General features: G+C 41.2%; 1 protein-coding gene and 1 long non-coding RNA gene across 4 annotated transcripts in view; both read right to left on the bottom strand.

The window, feature by feature from the left end:
- SHROOM2 (shroom family member 2) overlaps window positions 1-18,262 on the bottom strand; it is a 128,098-nt gene that overhangs the window by 10,260 nt on the left and 99,576 nt on the right. For all 3 annotated transcript variants that reach the window (XM_055702186.1, XM_055702185.1, XM_027798667.2), the window contains 3 exons: window positions 6,337-7,095; window positions 2,117-2,668; window positions 1,021-1,201 (listed from right to left, as the gene is read on the bottom strand). In XM_055702186.1, the coding sequence (XP_055558161.1) occupies window positions 1,021-1,201; window positions 2,117-2,668; window positions 6,337-7,095 (1,492 nt within the window). The remainder of the gene's footprint in view (window positions 1-1,020; window positions 1,202-2,116; window positions 2,669-6,336; window positions 7,096-18,262) is intronic.
- LOC129735367 (uncharacterized) lies at window positions 7,108-16,038 on the bottom strand. Its single transcript, XR_008730919.1, has 4 exons — window positions 15,829-16,038; window positions 15,205-15,694; window positions 9,736-9,796; window positions 7,108-7,968 (listed from the first exon to the last, which is right to left on the bottom strand). It is a non-coding gene; the product is annotated as an uncharacterized LOC129735367 (long non-coding RNA).

Genomic DNA, 18,262 nt, shown 5'->3' on the forward strand with positions numbered 1-18,262 from the left:
CATTCTTAGTGACTAAATACATTCCTAATAATATAATAGACATTTCTTTGGGACTGGATTATCAAACGCACCCTGACAGCTGATTATTAATCAGAGAGCTAACTTTAACGGAAAAGATTTGCACACCACTGCATTACTGGTTTAGGTAAGTAAGTTAAACTACATCCACTGATCAAACAGACCATTTCCTCCAGCTTATCTGTACTGGGAGCTATGACCGAAATATTTTGTGCCAAATCACTAATGAGATGAGTGTGATGAATTTAACATAGAACGACACTTTCTCAAACCACAGAAATGTCATTGTATCATAATTTTAATACCTTGGGGGTTATGTTGCCTTTAGATCAGAAATAAAACACCAAAGGGTGGGGATGGACAAGAATGGAGAGGACTGTTTCCCTTGTGTGAAGTCCATTGAATCCACCAAGCTTATTAGCTGTCTCCCATCACTGCTGTTATTAATTTGGGAGGTAGGAGAAATAGTGGGTAAAGTGTTTTTTTGCTCATGAAAACAAATAAAAGAGAAAAAACAGGAAAGAGGGAGAAAAGGAGGGGAAAAAAAGAGAAAAAAAAGGGTGTGTGTGTATATGTGTTGGCATCTGTGTTCCTTCTCTCTCATGACAAACCCAAATCCCGAACCTACATTTCCAAAATACATAGCAACTAAACTCACCACCAGTTACAGCTGCTACTGCTTCTTTGTATGTAGCAAGTGAGAAATACACTAGAAACTCAAATGGAAAACAGTATTTGAAAATAACCTCCACAAAACATCACCCCTTGGGACCTTACAAAACATATTGCAACAAGCACCTAATGTGAAATTCCTACATTTACAGTTGGACAGTTAAGACCCCCCCACCCCCTAAAAAAAAAACCAGCCCCAGGTTGATTTTCCAAGTGATCCTGTACATCTATAAGGCCTTTTACTTAGGGGTATTTTACCTAGCAAATTCATAATTAATGAAATGCACACAACTGAGAGCCTCCCATCACACTTCTAGAAATGTCTTTTACCTTCTTTTCTGACAAGTCATGATCCAGCTCATCTTCAGAATCATCCTCGCTCTGTTGCTGTTGCTGTTGCTCCTGCATGTCCTTCATTTTAATCAGCAGCTCTGCCTTTGGTGCAGATGTGCTGTAGTAAGTAGAATTGGTTGTCAGGGAGATGGCAGATGGCGCACTCTGCTCCTCTTTCCTGGTAAAAAGTCAAAACTTTCATTAACTGACTTGACACCCTGATCACTGAAAAGAAAGGACAATCTTTTAGAGCCATCAATTCACCAAGCAAGCAGGGGGTTCAACAGAAAGCCACTATCCATGTAAACAGTATAAATAAATACTGGTTGGGAAGAAAATGTGTATGAACTCAGCACATGCCCACCAAAAGCTAAAACTGCAGTAGTGCAGAAGACCTTTCACCATTACAATGAGTGAAATGGATCTAAGATCTCTTAGCTGGAAACAAAATGTAAAGCTGCATTTTACCGAGTTGTACAAAGACCTTGGTGTCAGAGAGAGTATCCTTTCAGATCGTCACATGTGGGATACTACAATGTCAGTATTCATCTTTTTGATTGTGGAATTACACATGAACTTCTCAAGAAGGCTAGAACTTAATTTGATAATTCATATCAAGAAAACAAAAGACCCACAGAACACCAACATGGATGGAATTTAACAGAACTGAATTTTTTTCTTACTTTGTTCTCATTCATTTCCAGGAAATGCCTCATGTGAACTTCAAGTTGTCTTTGTAAACTCTTACCACATTAAAAAAAGGCTAAAATATCGTTCCTTCTCTATCCAGTTCCTAAACCAGATGATCCTGGTAAAATATCTAATCACTATGAAATAGGAGAAGTTAATTACTCCCTAAGTCCTCACACAAAGAGTTTTCAACCAGGTCTTGGGAAACTTTTCATGTTGTACAACACTGTTCTTTTTTCTGTCATTAATGGTATTGTTAGCAATATTATCCTTAACTGCTATCCTAAGAAAAGTCCCAAACTTCACGAGTAGGAAGAGCCTCACCTCCAGCCCCCTAGGAAAACTGACACACTTTGGATAGCAGCTTACAAGGAACCGCTGGCCTACAGAAAATAATACTCACTTCTCCTCCGAAATTTTTGGAGAAGGAACTTTCGGCAGCAGCTTCCTGCGCTGCTGAGCTTCTTCTAGGAGGTGTTCATCTTTAGGGAATATACCAACCATCAGATCCATTGCTGTTTTTATTTTCACATTAGGATCTAGTATGTCTGCTAGAGATTTATCTCTTCCCACAATCTCTCTGGCTAGCTCTTCTGACTTCCAGTCTTCAAAGGTCTTCTCTTTGGCCTTTACATAGCTGACTGCTGGCGTGGCAGTACTGCTGTCCTTCAAGTTGCTCCCAGGTTCTTCAGCTGGTTGAGGGTCAGCTGGTTTGGTTCTGGCTTCCGGCTCTGGCTCTACACCTTGCCTGGTGTAAGCACAGAATCGTGAATAGGATTGCTCAGAAGTGCTGAGTGTTTTAATTTGGTCCTTTTCCAAACCACTGGGTAAAGCAGGAGGCTCCATAGTACTGACAAGGCTTTGCCGACTCTCCTTCTCTGCACTGCTCTCAGAATGAACTATCTTGATGGGAACCATTTTCACTGTAGTATTGTTGTCTATAACCCTTTCAATTCTGGAAAATAAGGAAAATTCATCTTTAGAAATGGAAGAAACTTACATCTCAATTCTTATCTGCAAATCAGAGGGGAAGCCTAAGTAGGAAAAAGGTAGCTAAGAGATCGAGGTCATGGAGCGTTCCTTGCACTGTATCTCAAACTCTAATCCTACATGTTTTCTTTTCTGCCCACACATTTTAAATATTATCTGTAAGTAATACGAACATCAGCTTCACACAATATTCACGGTACACGACTTCTGTTTGTTTCCATGAACATGAGGGGTCCACTCTCAGCAGGCAGGCCTCAGATGTGAGACAGTGCTGCCAAACCACACTTTACCCCTTTTTTGCTGCACATACAGAGGAAAACACGCCTCAAGCTCAACCTCATTGCCTCACACAGATCCAGCAGGGGCCTCAGCTTTTGGCCTGACAGGCAGCTTAGCTGCCTGGGGAGTTTGTGATGCCCCCACATCAATTCCCAGCTCTTCCAAGGGAAGAGACAACACACCAGATGGAAGCATCCTGCAGTCTAGGCCTTTGCTGAGCTACAAGAATAACAAATAATCACACATGGAAAACCTGGAAATCATTCAAAACTCAATTACATGATTTAAAAAAATAAAATAAAATCTGTATTTGTAAAATTTCACACAAGATATTGAAGTTTAATAGAGCCCACCACAGTGTCCTAGTTTTCTACTTAAAGAATAAAAATCAGCCACCGAAGAGGGCAATACACAATTCTGGATACTCCTTTTAAGGGACACTTATAGCAAAAATTCTGTACTGCATAGCACAAAGGGCCACCTGGGACAGTCAGTAAAGAAAGCTATTTAAATATGAGGCTAACTTAGATTTTTTTCATTGGACAATAACATGTTAAATAACATTGCTGTAACATCTGTACTGTATGTAAACCATGTAAGAAACTGAAGTCTAGCTTGGTGGTTCTGAGTTTGCAGAAAGTTTAAAATTATTGTCATAATGTGGGTTTGGAAGCTCTACAGCAAGTAAAGGAACATTGCCTACTAGCTAAAATATCTGGTTTCATCTGGCTGGATAACTTGCTGCCTTTGAGACAAGTGACCAAGACATACTACAACTCTTTTCCTCTAAGTGTGGGTGTGTCATTTTCCTTAAAAATAAACCTATACTTCATTGTGCTGTATTTCTGTTAGGAGTAGCAAACTCAGACTTCCTACTTTTCAGAAGTTGCATCTTATATTTTTAAAGGTAAATTCGCTTCTGAATCAATGTGCAACCTCCCAATAGGTATTTACATTCCACAAGTGCTTTGCAGACATGCTTTGGCTTACTGATCCAAATTTTAGGGCAGGTTTTCCAGACCTTTCTGAACCCCCCTCCCTTCCATTCTGTCAGGGTGACTGTCATTTTAAAGAGCTCGCTCAGCCCCAGCTCCCTGCCTAGAGACTTAGGCTCTCCTACGGCCTGCAGCAGAGTTAGGCAGAGGCTGGCTACTGCCCCCAACCCTTTCTTTTGCTGGCTTTTAAATAAAGCCCGCACCTTTTGGCCTCTACCAGACCCTGAAGAGGAACACATTTTTGAATTTGGGGGAAATACAAGATGTGTGCATAAGTGTGTGTGGGGCAACTGGAGAGAAGTGAGCTGACTGCAATTCTCTACCTAAAGTGCCCAGCACCTGTTTTGAGACTCCAAGTACATTCCTCTTAGCCTAGTAAAAGATTTTCCACATACTTAAGGCATCAAGCCAACTGATTTCAGTTAGAGCAAAGCCAGTTCAACAACAGGTGCTTCAGAAATTCCGTTTCTGCAATCACTATCCTCCTGATTCTGAAGGTTTTCTATTTGTGGAACTGCGGCATGAAATTTTGATTTGCAGCAACTCTGTTGTGGCCACTACAAAGCTTTACTCCCACCATGAGCAGTCACTCGTTGACCTGAGTGTAGGTTTACTTGAAATCTACTGATGCACATCTACTGGTGCACTCTTTTCATTTTTATCACTGCTAAGTAGTTGTCTTTGGAAATAGCTGGGTTCTGCTCACCACCGATATTTTGCCACACTACACTGTTCTACCTAAAATGCTGCAGGAAACCCTGCACACTCACTCAGTTTATCCTGTTGATAAACAAGACACCTCTCTTAAAGACGAGTGAGCAGCTGCATGTTGACACCATCAAACATCAGTGCCCACAGCATGCAAACTGGCATGTTCAAAAGCTCATATGCAAGGAGCCGACAGAAGTAATAAGCCAAATCTAATGAATTGCGTATTTAGATAAAACTGCTTGACTTACTTTACTCATATGAAATAAACACCATATATAAGGTTCAGAGGTATGGTTCGCACATCTCTCCTTTCTTGCCCTATCTATTTTATAGAGTAATGCAATTATTAACTGAGGACAATACATTATGCACAAACAAAAGGTTTCTGGGCTTAAGAATTTTAAATGTTAACAGAAGATTTGCAGGACAAGTGTATTATCATTCAGATATGGGCATATAATTAGGCAAACAGTGCGAATTTCAACATTAAAACTTAGTAAAAAGGAAGGACAAATACAATTAGCTTTCTATGCATCCTTAGTATCTATTAATAAAGCAATATATTAAGGAAGTCATTACTGTCATCTACCTCTGCACATCGATGCTAGGGTTCACATGACATGTTACACTTCTTACAGTAAACTGTATTATTACTTCATGCTGAAAACACTGCAGGATGAAATCTCATTTTTTTCCTCAGGTTACAAGAGGAAAAACATCCAAGACAAGTTTAGAAAAAAGGTGATTAATGTTTTCCATGTCATAAGGCACACTGGAAAGCAGCATGATTGAGTCTACTCAACTATTTACATTACAGAAGAGAAAAGCTACTTTTTGTAGCTCTAACTGCTCTTGTTCAGAGAAGCAGCCTCTGCTTTCATCCAGCTCGGAGGTTTTGTTTTCATTCTTTAATCATGAATTATAGTGCTGAAGGTTTTATGAAAACTAAGATTCCTGAGCTTCCTGGAAGTTTGTTATCTTATGGACGAATAGCCTTTTAGCAGCATATGACAGACACAGCACTCAATTAATTTCAATAGGTTTGTCTAATTCTGAGTTAATCTAGCCTGGTAAAAGACTGATGTTCTCCTGCTGAATCTTCACCCCATCTCAACACAAACAGTGCTGCGGACCCCTCCGTCAACGATCTGGCGTGCCGTGTTTCATCGTAAAAGCAACATGAGAACAGCCATGATTTGGCAGCGTACCTTATTGTGTGCACTTTCAAAACAGAAATTCTCACAAAGGATACAGCTTCCCTTCCCACAACTGCTTTGTCCCTACACCACCCTACATATTCATATCCAGACTTGGGTGGGGGAAATGATGACAGGGTATCTTCTGATTTTGCCCAAACTTCTCGTGGAAAATCCATTTGAATCTATCCCTTTTATTTTCTAACAACTACCAGCTGTAACACCTGAGCAGTGTCACTCAACTAAAGAAACCACAGACAAGCTGAAGGACTTTAGCAGTACCAATTGGAATTTCACACAAGTCTTAGGTCTCTTTAGGACATGCTGTGATGGTTCATGCTTAATGAACCTGAAGGATGTGCTTTTAATAAAGAAAATGAATAGTCAATCATTAATAAGGTCTAACCGGGCAAACAGTGTTAGTAAAATAGTAAAGGAGTTACTTCTAGTACCTGGCTGGGTTCTCATCGTGTACAGACACAGGGGGTTTATCAGTGAGCTTCTGTGGTGCAAACTGAGGAGAAGGGGACCTTGATGTCTCCATGCCAGGTTTTTGAAGATACCGATACTTGGAAGATAATACAGACTCAGACCTAAGGTGCGTTTTTTCTTCTAAGTGCTGACAAACATTCTCCGTGGATGACGCTTGCTGGAGCTGCTGTGGATTAGCACTCTTCAGTTTTCCATTGAAAGTTGCAGGACACTGACAGAGAGAGGAGTGACTAGCAAATACCTCGGCACAGCTGGGGGATGAGGATGGAAAGGGCCGGCTGACTGCTGTCAGCAGAGATTCAGAAGAGGTGCCGAGCGATGCCGCAGAATTATCGGGTCGCCTGTATTTATCTCTTTTAGGTGGTGGTGGCCTCTGAGGAGCAGGTCCACGCTTCTTGTTCAGCAGCGCTGGCTCTACCCTATGGTTTTCCTCTCCTTTCCCTTGGGACAGACAGGAGTGGTTCTTGTTCAGGGTCCGCGGCTCACAGCAGGGGAGGTGAGGCAAGCTACGATCCTTACTCTTCTCACTCACGTTTTCCTGAGAGTATCGGTAATCACTAGGCAATGTCCCAGACCTCCCTCGACTCTCAAGAGGCAGAACCGTAGGCTCTCGCACATGCAAAGGTCTGACAGATGCCTTCCACTTGTGGCCTAGATTCTGGTCCAGCTGATCCCTCTTCTCCCATGGGTTTTCCCCCAGGGCCCCTGTGTCAGCTTGCCTAGAGAGAAGAACATATTGTTAGTGTGCTGCCGATTTACTTCCTTCGGCACAAGGCCACTGCACTGATCCAGGAAGCCTGAACACCGAGATCACGTCCAACATTTAACACCAACTCCTCCAATCTACGGTAACTGTACGGCACAAAAAAACATCCTCTTATGTATGGGCACTCAGTGTACCTAATCTAACTGCCAGCGCTGGCGTGTGTGGCAGAGCTGAACGTGCAAATGTTGGTAGAAAATACAACTGTCTCGAGAAGAGGAATCCTAATACTAAAATGTAATCCTGTTCTTGCTTCAGAGTCAGTAATGAAGTGCAGAAAACAAGTTTCTTCTCTATGTGCAAAATTAATACTTCAGTGTCATTTAAAATGTGAATTGAATACCATGAACTTGAATTATGAATGTGGAGGTTGAATTTCTGCATACTAGTAAAAAAGGAAAGGAACAAACATTTGCCAAAACTGAAATACTGGGAAAGGGAAAATGAGCATTTCCTGAAGAAAGGAGAGAAAAGGAAATATAAAAAGGATAGTATTTTCTAGTCAGGCTTATTTTAAGCTTGAACTTCTTTTGTCCTGTCAGCACAAATAACAAACAATGGCCAAAAAGGCCTTATCTTAAGACAGAAATATTTTTGGTTTTATTCCAATTTTAGACTCTCTATTTCTCTATCCGGGAAACAAGACTTTTGCAGTTCCAGGCTTGTGCTTTGCCACAAGACAAGTAGTTCATTTGTGCTCACCAGATAAAGACAAATTGGGAAAGAAACAGAAGGGGGCGGGGGGAAGTGTACCTCTGGAGCCCCGAGAGGAGACAGGTTTGCTTTTTGCTTAAAGGAGGCTGAAGAGACACTGAGCTTAGAAAAGAGGCTGCAACAGAGAAGTAAAAGGCTTCAGAAAGCTGATAATATAATTTATGCTACTGATAGTGCTGGTCTCTCTGTTTTGAAATAGTAACCCTGTACACATGTGCTGCCTAAGCTTTCTTTTGAGGGGACTGTGAAAGAGACATCTTTCCCAGCCTATTTGTAAAATAAGGTTAGCTTGAATTTCCAATGTAAACAGGTAACATTAGAGTACCAGTTTTGAGAATAAGTCTATAGGCAGTTAACATCAGTGTGTATGAAAATGAAAAACTGAGATGAAAGCACATAAAATAAGTAATAGGTTAAAGTCCATTTAAATTCAAGAAGAAATAAAAAAGTGACATACTGCATTATTCTTTTAACTAAATTAAAACATCTTTAAAACATTAAAAAAAATCTTTAAAATGAAGTATTGTGGAAAGACAACTGATAAGATGCAGGTTCTACTTTCACATCTGTACAATCATATTACATTCAAAATTACTGTATTTTTAGTCCTTGAATCTGTGATATTTTAGCACTTTCTAAAGTTCTAAAATTCTAAAAATATATGGACATTGTCATTAAACTGCTGATGTATGAGATTTTAAATTAACTGTACTTCACACTGATTTTTACATGTCATTAATAAAGTAGCAATGTACTTCCAAGAGAGATGGCTTTTTCACAATTTAACTTCTGAACAGTTACATACATACTCTCTCTCTCTCATGTGAAGTATTAAAATTTTAAAATTCAATTCTAATGGGTAAATTTTCAATTTAAGATGAATGAGAAGATTAATTGTTTGAACTCAGATTTCTTCATATTGCTCTTAACACTAAGAGCACTGGGTTCAGACAACTTCCAAGTTGTCTGACAAATTCAGAGTCAATTCTGTTTCACAAAACAGTATTTACTGACTCCGTATTTTAACAATAGATGAAGGACAGTTTTGTAAAGTAAAATCATACAAGACCAGAAAGACCAACACTATTCAGATTTGGTTACATGGCATCTCTAGAGTCAGCTGGTTTTCCCTAGTGAGCTCAACGTAAGCAGAACTGGGCCTGTAAATAGTTCCACTATTTTTAATGGAAATATTTACCAAATTAAGTCTGCAGGCCTACTGTGTTTAAATCAGGATTTTTCATTGTCTACATAACTCATGTAGAGCACAATTTTCTCCTAATTAACCTGGGCCAAAATATTCTTTAGGCCTCTCCATTCATCTTCACATACATAAGCCACAAAGTAAGACAGTTTGACAGCTGCGCTTGGGTGCACAGAAGAATCAAGGGCATGGCACAAAGTGTTGCAAAGACATAAATGACATGCACTACCTCAGCCAACTTGCAAAGTAAATATTGAACTTTGCATGCACATCGGGAGTGGGCATGCTGGTGGAAGCAAACAGGACAGAGTATAACACTGATCTGACACATTTACATATCCAAAGCATGTAACCAAATTTGTTTAATATTACCCTGGCTCAGAAGCAATTAATTTTTTAGTAGTCCTGTCACCTTCCAAAATAGAGTAAAAGGAAATAAAGAATCACAGCACACAAATTTAGAGATGCTACATTTGCAAGTGTGGAGATAAAATTCAGAGATTACATACGTGCCTTCATACAGCTTCCATGAAATTAATCAAACATTTTGCAGTGCCACAGAAAATGGGTCTGAGGAAAGGTGGCTACGTTCAACACTGAGGCTAGTTTGCATTCAGTGTGAGTAGGTCCTCATGCAAAACATGCTTATCACATTATTTTGGAGAGATTTGAGCTTACTGTTCAGAAAGGAAGAAAAGAAAACAAGCTTCAAGCCCCAGGAGAACACAGTGGCAAGAACCTGCAAAGGTGTTACATTATCATCAATACCAAGAAGTCCACTAAGCTACTTCAAATCTGCCAGCATTTCAAGTAATGATATGCCTAGAACACAACTGTCTCGGAAATGAGGCCCATTGGATTACTCAAAGATAAAGGATCACTGAAAGGAGCTCATAGTTTATAATCAAAATATCACAAAGCCAGATAGTTTTAAATCATCTTAAAACATGACAATTGACTTATCTATAATTGACACTTTCATTCTAGATAAAAAACCAGTCATCATCAAAACCACTGAACTCTACGTTATCTTCAAACCCAAAGCTCCCCCATCCCCATGATACAGCGCCATAAACATGCAAATGCAAAATAAAAAGCCTTCCTGATGCAACAGAACTGGGGAAGCTCACCCACATTCCCTGTCTCTGGCACACGATGACATTACAGCTTTGACTGCCAGATGACTTGCACCACTCAACGTGAACTGCAGAGGAACTGAAATCAACACACTTATGCTGCTGATACAAAGCGGTATTCGGTAAGGGTGAGTCTAGTACAGGAGGCTAACATGAGTTACTACTGTACCTGCTTTTGGTATTTAGGTATAGGAGCCTTCATATCTAAATGGTGGGGGGCACAAACCCAAAATGCGCTTCTAACTGAAAAGAAGGAATTGCCTCATTACAAAAGCCAGGCCTCCACATTTTCAAGAAGCTCTCAAGCACAGGGGGTTCAGCTCTACCAGAGGAGGTCTGTGCAGAGAGACAAGAGGCTGTGCACTCATCAGCCAGGTGAGCTCAGGAGAAGCTCTGCTCTGCAGCTTGCACGTTCCACATGATGGCCACAGCCACCCAACACACTACCACCACCACATACCACCATGGGGCTGGAAATGTGTATCTCCATAACAGCACTAGGGATTTTCTACCCAGATGGACAAGTACATCTCTCTGTTTCCTTCTGGGTTGATTAGGCTGGGGCATATGACTCACAACTGAAATCTAAAAGCCAAGTAAACACTAAGCTGGGGAAATCAACCAAGTCTTCTCCCCAGCCCGGGCATCCCCAGGCCCCCCAGCAATAACACAACAGGCTATTCTAACAAACCAGAGCAGGTAACATACAAGTCAAACCATGGAGAACTACACACATACACACATGCACGCACACACACATGCGCCATTAATAGGGGCCTGCCAGTGGAGTCAATGAGCAGTTATGAAAACAAATCATTATGCACAGATGCCTATCAGAAGGATAACATTTTTGGTTGCCATAAAAAAACAACCCCAAACCACCTCCTTCGTTTGCCCCATACTCAGGATTTGACTAAATCTGGACACAGAGGTAGAATGATCTGATTGAAATATTCCAATAAATGCAAGTCGCTTTGATCAAGTCAATGTGTCTGATTTTTATCCTCTGATTTACAGTTTCTTGAGAATGCTTCAGGCCAAGCCAAACATTGCCACAAGACACTGCAAATTTAAAATCACAGAATGGTTGGGGTTGGAAGGGACCTTTAGAGGTCATCTAGTCCATCCCCCTGCTGAAGTAGGTTCACTAAGAACAGGTTGCACAGGATCACGTCCAGGTGGGTTTTGACTATCTCCAGAGAAGCAGACTCCACAGCCTCTGGGCAGCCTGTTCCAGTGCTCTGTCACCCTCGTTAAAGAAGTTTCCCCTCATATTCAGGTGGAACTGCCTGTGCTGCAGTTTGTGCCCATTGTGCCTTGTCCTGTCACTGGGAACCACTGAAAAGAGCCTGGCCCCATCCTCTTGACACTCGCCCTCAAGATAATTATATGCATTGATAAGATCCCCTCTCAGTCTTCTCCAGGCTAAACAGGCCCAGCTCTCTCAGCCTTCCCTCATCAGAGAGATGCTCCAGTCCCCTCATCATCTTCGTAGCCCTCCCTGCTGGACCCTCTCCAGCAGTTCCCAGTCTCTCTTGAACTGGGGAGCCCAGCACTGGACGCAGCACTCCAGATGTGACCTCATGAGGGCAGAGTAGACGGGGAAGGTCACCTCCCTTGACCTGCTGGCCACACTTGTCATAATGCACCCTAGGATCCCGTTGGTCTTCTTGGCCACCAGGGCACACTGCTGGCTCATGGTCAACTTGCTGTCCGCCAGGACTCCCAGGTCCTTCTCTGCAGAGCTGCCTTTCCAGCAGGTCAGGCCCCAGCCTGTACTGGTGCATGGGGTTGTTCCTCCCTAGGTGAGGACCTTACACTTACATTTGCTGGACTTCATTAGGTTCCCCCCTACCCAACTCTACAGCCTGTTCAGGTCTTGCAGACCTGTCCAGGTCTCCCAGACTAGATAAGCTTTGCAAAAATGCCAACATTTTAAAAATGCATCATTTGTTAAGGACCTGACTTCTATACAGAACTTTCACCATAAAACATAAGCATGGTTATGTAAGAAACAATATGTCCTGCACTGACTTACTAGAAAAAAGACAGCAAATGGAGTGGCTCTTTCCGATTTACCTTAAATTCCTTCTCAAACACTACAAGCTACACTGGAAAAAAGGCCTTCATACCTGTGTAGGACTCCTCCATAAAAGCCCTCACCCTACAATAAAAATAACTCCCTCATAATCAAGGCCACAGTTTTGCAGCTCCTTTAAACTAACCTAAATGCAGATACTCTGCCAGAAGAGGCAGTCTCCTTTTTAGTCCCCCTTGACTTTGCCTCCCTTCTTAGTTCACTCCGATTTTGCCTTCCTGCTCTCTCCATTGTACTAGCAGCAGGAATTGTACAGCCCCACAGAAAGCTGGATCAAGTAACCGACCTGGCTTGAAACAAGATAATTATGTGGCTTCAAGCATTTGTGAAACACTGTCTTTGCTTATGCCAAAACCCTGCTTAATGGCAGAGCCCTTGCCGATACCCTGCTTTATCAGCTGTGAAGTTTATGTGCTGAAACTGTGTTTTCATTGTGTATTTGCCTAGCACTTGGCATAGTGGGATCCAAAAGTACTTCTGCAACAGTCTACAAATAAGGTAGTTTCTTCTATCCAGTATAGTTCTGCTTGAGATCACAACAGGATGCTACGAAGTTGGAATGGGACGCACAGGGTAAGACTGAGGAAAAAGTCTGAGGTCTAACAACATGTTTTAGTCCATACTGATATGGTCAATGCAATCTAATGGATTCAGCTCACCCTAAAGTAGCATCTACAAGCAAATCACACACTGTTTTCACTGTTTAGGGGATAAATTCAGTTACCTAAACACAGGTGACTTCTACCACTGCAGAAACGTTAAAGACTCAAAGGCATCAGTTCCACTAAGAGGTGGCAGCTGGAAGCCAAGTGGGATACACTGGGATGTTTCAGATCTCACCAGACACCGGTGTTCAGACAACTGAATCAAACCCAAGATCTCTGTGGATTGTAACCTGGGTCAGCACTTCACTCACAAACAGACATTTTTCTTTTATTAGGTATCTGAATCCTCATCTGAGTCCCATATGCTTTTTCTTTCAGAGGCTCCAGGACCCCAAAGGTTTTGAAACCCTCAAACTGGTTTTACTACTGCAACACAAAGGAGCCACTGACACCAGATACTGAAATTCAGACATTAAATACAAGGGCAATTATATTACCAGTGGTCCATTTTTCTGATGAGCACTGTATCTCCTATCACTACCCAATCAGTACTGCATGCACTATCCATCATACAGTAACACATGAAGCATATTCCAAAGATGCGAAATGGTAACTTGGACTACAAACCTACTTAGAAATCTTTAAAGACAAATGTGTAGAATCAAGGACCCTCCAGAAAATGGATCATTTAATCACCATGATGGCTGTACCATAATGATTACTCCAGGAAGAAGCACCGCATGTTAAGCCACTACAAAGCAGTAGAGCAGTTCACTGCCTTGGTCTGAAGAGAGAGATGATGGCAACTAGCATCCCACAAGCACTACTGAAGCAAACGGGCCTAAAACCAAAGCATGTGTTAAGATGAAAAGAATAATGAATGCCAAATGATGAGAATGCTTGTTTTCTCACTATACAAGTAAAAAAAAAAAAAAAAATAAGCACCCTGACATACTTCAGAAGACAAGTGAAGGTACCACCAAAGTTACAAAACCAGCAAGATATTTCACAAAACATACCTCATGGCACATCCCTGTTAAGCTACAACCCATTTATCATGATGTGAGTCTTGCTTTTCCAATTCCGTCTCTGCATGCCTGTTAACATTATCTGCGACTTGATGGCAGCTATCTGTTTAGTCAGTCACACTAAATACAGCTTAGTTGTTGCACACAATGTGATAAAGCAAAATGTCGCTCTAGCTTAACAACTCTTGCATTATCACCTGGCTTTATCGCAGAATGGAATATCATAACAGACGTTGCTTGCCAGTCTGTCGATCCCACCAGAATTTCTCTCCTGTCCTGCCGGCATGGCAACATACACAGCAATGGGTTTCCATCTCACATGCTTTCTAAAAATGCTACCTCTCTCCCCATGAAAATCAGAAATAAATTCAACAGACCCACTCTTAATTCTGCAGTACATAAGCACCGGTGTGTTGATGGACGAAACACAGGCCAGCCACGGGTAACAGCACAATACATAGGTCCACAGTAAAAATCAAATCCGATAAAAATTAAATTTCTTAGCACAGGGCCTTTATGCAGAAGGGAAGAATCTTGTGGGAAAGGGCAGAGGGAGGGATGTTTTTCTTTCCTTAGTTCAGAAAATAAAAGCCCCTCCTCCATTCTGCTGCATATCAAAAAAATCAATGATAAAAGATAATTTTTATGGCTGTATTCTTACTTGCTTTACCTATTGCATGCCTGTCCTAGCACACAGGGGATTGCCTGCATGGAATTAAAATGACTTCGGCTCACTTAAGTCAACCGGTTAATATGTTCTATACTTACACACTGAATTCAATCATCAGAATATCCCAACAGTGTAACAAGAGCCATCATATTACACAAATGGCAACCATTGCAGAGACAAAAGACAATACTTTCCAACACTGCTAACAAGGAAATCACAGTCACATTAAAAAAAGCTCAAAGAAAAATGAGTGTTTTATCAATTTACTAAAAAACACCTTACATTCCAGTTACCACTCCTTTGATATTTTGTTTTTACATCTAGACTTTTTGTTTTCCTGATATGCTGTTTCTATTTTCTTGTTGCTACTACTACTGAAAACAGCTGCTTGCAGCTGAACAAAAATTTGGTAACAGAACAGAAGCTATAAAATGAAACACTTTATGAATAATAGCTGTCACCTGGGTTTCTCAGGCAGGCACCAAAATGAACATGTAGCTCATCTCTAAACGCAAAAAAAAAAAAAAAATCCTAAACGAGTTATTTAAATTAATTAACACGCATATGCAAACATTTCAATAGCCATCTCTTCACTCAGAGCCACACTCACCGCTTGCTTCCAATAGTCACATCCAATTCCCAGCCAGTATCTCCTCTGCTGCTGTGGAAAAGGTCTTCGTGCAAGCCTGCACTCACAGTAACAGGCTTGCCAGGAAAACAACAAGATGAAACGCTCTTGCACCACCCCTAGCTGAGAGGAACCCCGAGCCTGGCACCCCAAGCCACAACAACAGCACTGCAGCCCTCAGTCCAGAAAAAAAGTATTTTTGAAAGGCACTGCCTTCTAATTCCAGTGTGCATGATGCCAACTGTGAAAACAAAAGCTGCTAAAAACAGCGTGTGTGTGTGTGTGCATATGCACACAGAGCATCTTAGCTGGAATTAACTCACGTTTTCCCTTTTCTCCCAACCCATCAGTGAACAGAGCAGTCAACTAACACCAAGCAAAATAAAATCCTGTACCAAGCATTGCATCGTTCCTAATTTGCCACTGTAGCTTCTGCTGATAGGGACAGAAGATGCAGCCTGTACTCAAAGACCTGGAGAACAAAAGAAATACTGTATGAATTAATACTGCAAATTTCTGTTCAGAACTGACAGAAAAAGGTAATTAAGGCATGTGCCTCTAGCTGTTTCTCTCACACTTGTAACACTGAAGACAAGACAATCTTACCAGGATTTACAGCTGTTTACCCATATTCACTGGATATGTGAGCTCTGCATCCTTGCAAATGTGCCAGCCAGTTTGAAAGCCTCGCAGAACTGAATCTGTCTCAACCTCTGTGTCTCATTTACTGTAACACAGAGGATTTTCAAAGCCATGCCTCACAACAGCTGGCTTGTTTTTGCCTGCTTCCTATGATTGACAAGTTCATACAAGCTCCGTCAACTTTAACCTTGATAAGTGAAGGCTTGGTCTGTATTGTACGTTACATCATCAGAAACTTCTGACCTCAGGGAAAAGATCTCAGAGACTTCAAAGCTCTTCCTTTCCCCCACCCCGACCCCCTGGATTTGCTTATTAAAAAAAAAGAATGTATTTTAAGAGTCCTTTAATTTTTTAATGTTTTTTCTTTTCATTTGTGAAAATCATGATCCACACTTCAGCAACAACAGTTCAAGTTTTGAATATTTAAAATGATTTATAAAGATCAGTGTGTTACTAGGTTCCTTTCTGAACAACACTCAAACAACAAAGTTTTCATTTTAGAGGAGAGTCTTCATCAACAGCCCTCCAGCTTGAATTTTTTTGCATGTGTTGTGTGTACAGGTGCTCCCTCTTGCAGGAGATTCTTCAGGGAAAGAACTAAATGCTTTCATGCTGCATGATCAAATTACCACCCCCACACTCCATCTTTAGAAACCGAATGCATCGTGGCCTTCACCAGAGCAAAGCTCATGCTCCTTTCAATTTTTCTACAAAAACACATTAAAGACCTAACAGAGAAATTGTAGTTAAGGCCTTAGTATGTATTAAAAGATCATTTTAAAGATGACCATTTTAAGAGGAAAATGTTATTTAAGCTGTGCACAAAATCACATACAGCAGTTAGATATTTTGATACAGCACTGATATCCAGTTTATATCCTCCCCTGACATGTTCCTATCTTCCCTGAAATTTTTATATCTCCCACAGCTGCCTATTTGATTTCAAGATAGAGAGAGAGTGACTTCAAGAACTCTCACCCCTTTACATAAACACAACACAACTGATTAACAGACCATAGCAAGTCTAGCTGGTCCATGCAGACAAATGGAAGTTATAGCTGTCATGTTACTTTTTAGCAGAAAACTCTACTCAAATTTACTGGCATAAACAGTCTCCTGCGTGACAGCAAATCATAATCCATGTTGCCTAAGGGTTTATAGTAGAAGGTGAACATTTCACAGGCTAGTTTTTAGTACCAGAACACCATAAAGCCACTCCATATGTTAGAAATATATGAACTGCTGCACTGAGGACACAAATCAGTCACCTATTTCCAAAGATGCTTTTCATCAAGTAACTTAGGGGAAAATAAAATCTACAATGCAGCAGTATATGATGCTCTTATGAATGGAACCACTGGAGACTATATCTTATACTATCTGTATTCTGTTGTCATTAAAATAGCCACAAGAAAGTAGCTAAATCTCAAGCAATGTAACGAAAACTCAAGTATTTAGATAGCTTCCATTCCAATCCTCTTTCCAGGGAAAGCACTAAAACCAAACCAGAACACAAAAATGGACTGATGCTTACAAATGTATCTCCATTACTCTCTCCACAAACTTTTTTGTGTGCCATTCCTTTCGCTCACCCTCAATTTCAGTACCTTCAGAAGCATGTCTAGGACTTCTCCCAGCTTAGTTAACACCTACCTTTGGGTGCAGGGGAGGAAACTTTCCATAAGAAGAAACTGCCCTCCAACACTTCCTTTTGTCAGACCATGGTGGTCTTGCATATCCCCCTAGGTGCCACTGCAAGCATAGTGGATAACAGATGTGCCAGCAGCAATCAAGCAAAAGGAACTTCACTCAGTAATAAGAAGTTGGAAGCCGAAAAAAGGGCGTATGTGAGGTAGGGTAGCTACCCTCAAATTTAGAAATATGGATTCAAAATTCACCTAACAGAGGGAGAAGTCATACTTCCAAGGGTGTGGGGAATGAGCAAATTGGATGGGGGAGAAACAGGGCTACACTACAGTAGGTAGCATACTGTAAACCAAGTGCAGGCTTTGGAGACAGTCCAGCACTCATTTAATGAGATCCAGCAGCTGCTGGTGAGCCAGAGTGGAGCATCACACCAACCTGCTGGACCTGTACCTGACAGCTGCTGGGCTGAGCCCTGCTAGGAGTTAGGAATGGGAAGGCAACGGGAGCAGTGTGCAAGGTTTAGCACTCTCATTTAGGTATAAGCAGTTCTGTATCCCAAAATAATGCATTTGGGGTGCTCATTAAGAACCACAGATCTCTCAGCTCAAGCAGCCTGAAAGTTTTAAAATGGACAACAGGAGGAAGAAAAAGACTACAAGTGGGACAATTTATCGTGCAACTCCTGCCTTGATCCTGAGGTATGAGAAGAATCTGGTTCCAAACATTGCTACTTGAAGGGCTGCCCTGTGCC

The sequence above is a fragment of the Falco cherrug genome, chromosome 2 (assembly GCF_023634085.1).
Source record: "Falco cherrug isolate bFalChe1 chromosome 2, bFalChe1.pri, whole genome shotgun sequence".
Classification (NCBI taxonomy): Eukaryota; Metazoa; Chordata; class Aves; order Falconiformes; family Falconidae; genus Falco; species Falco cherrug.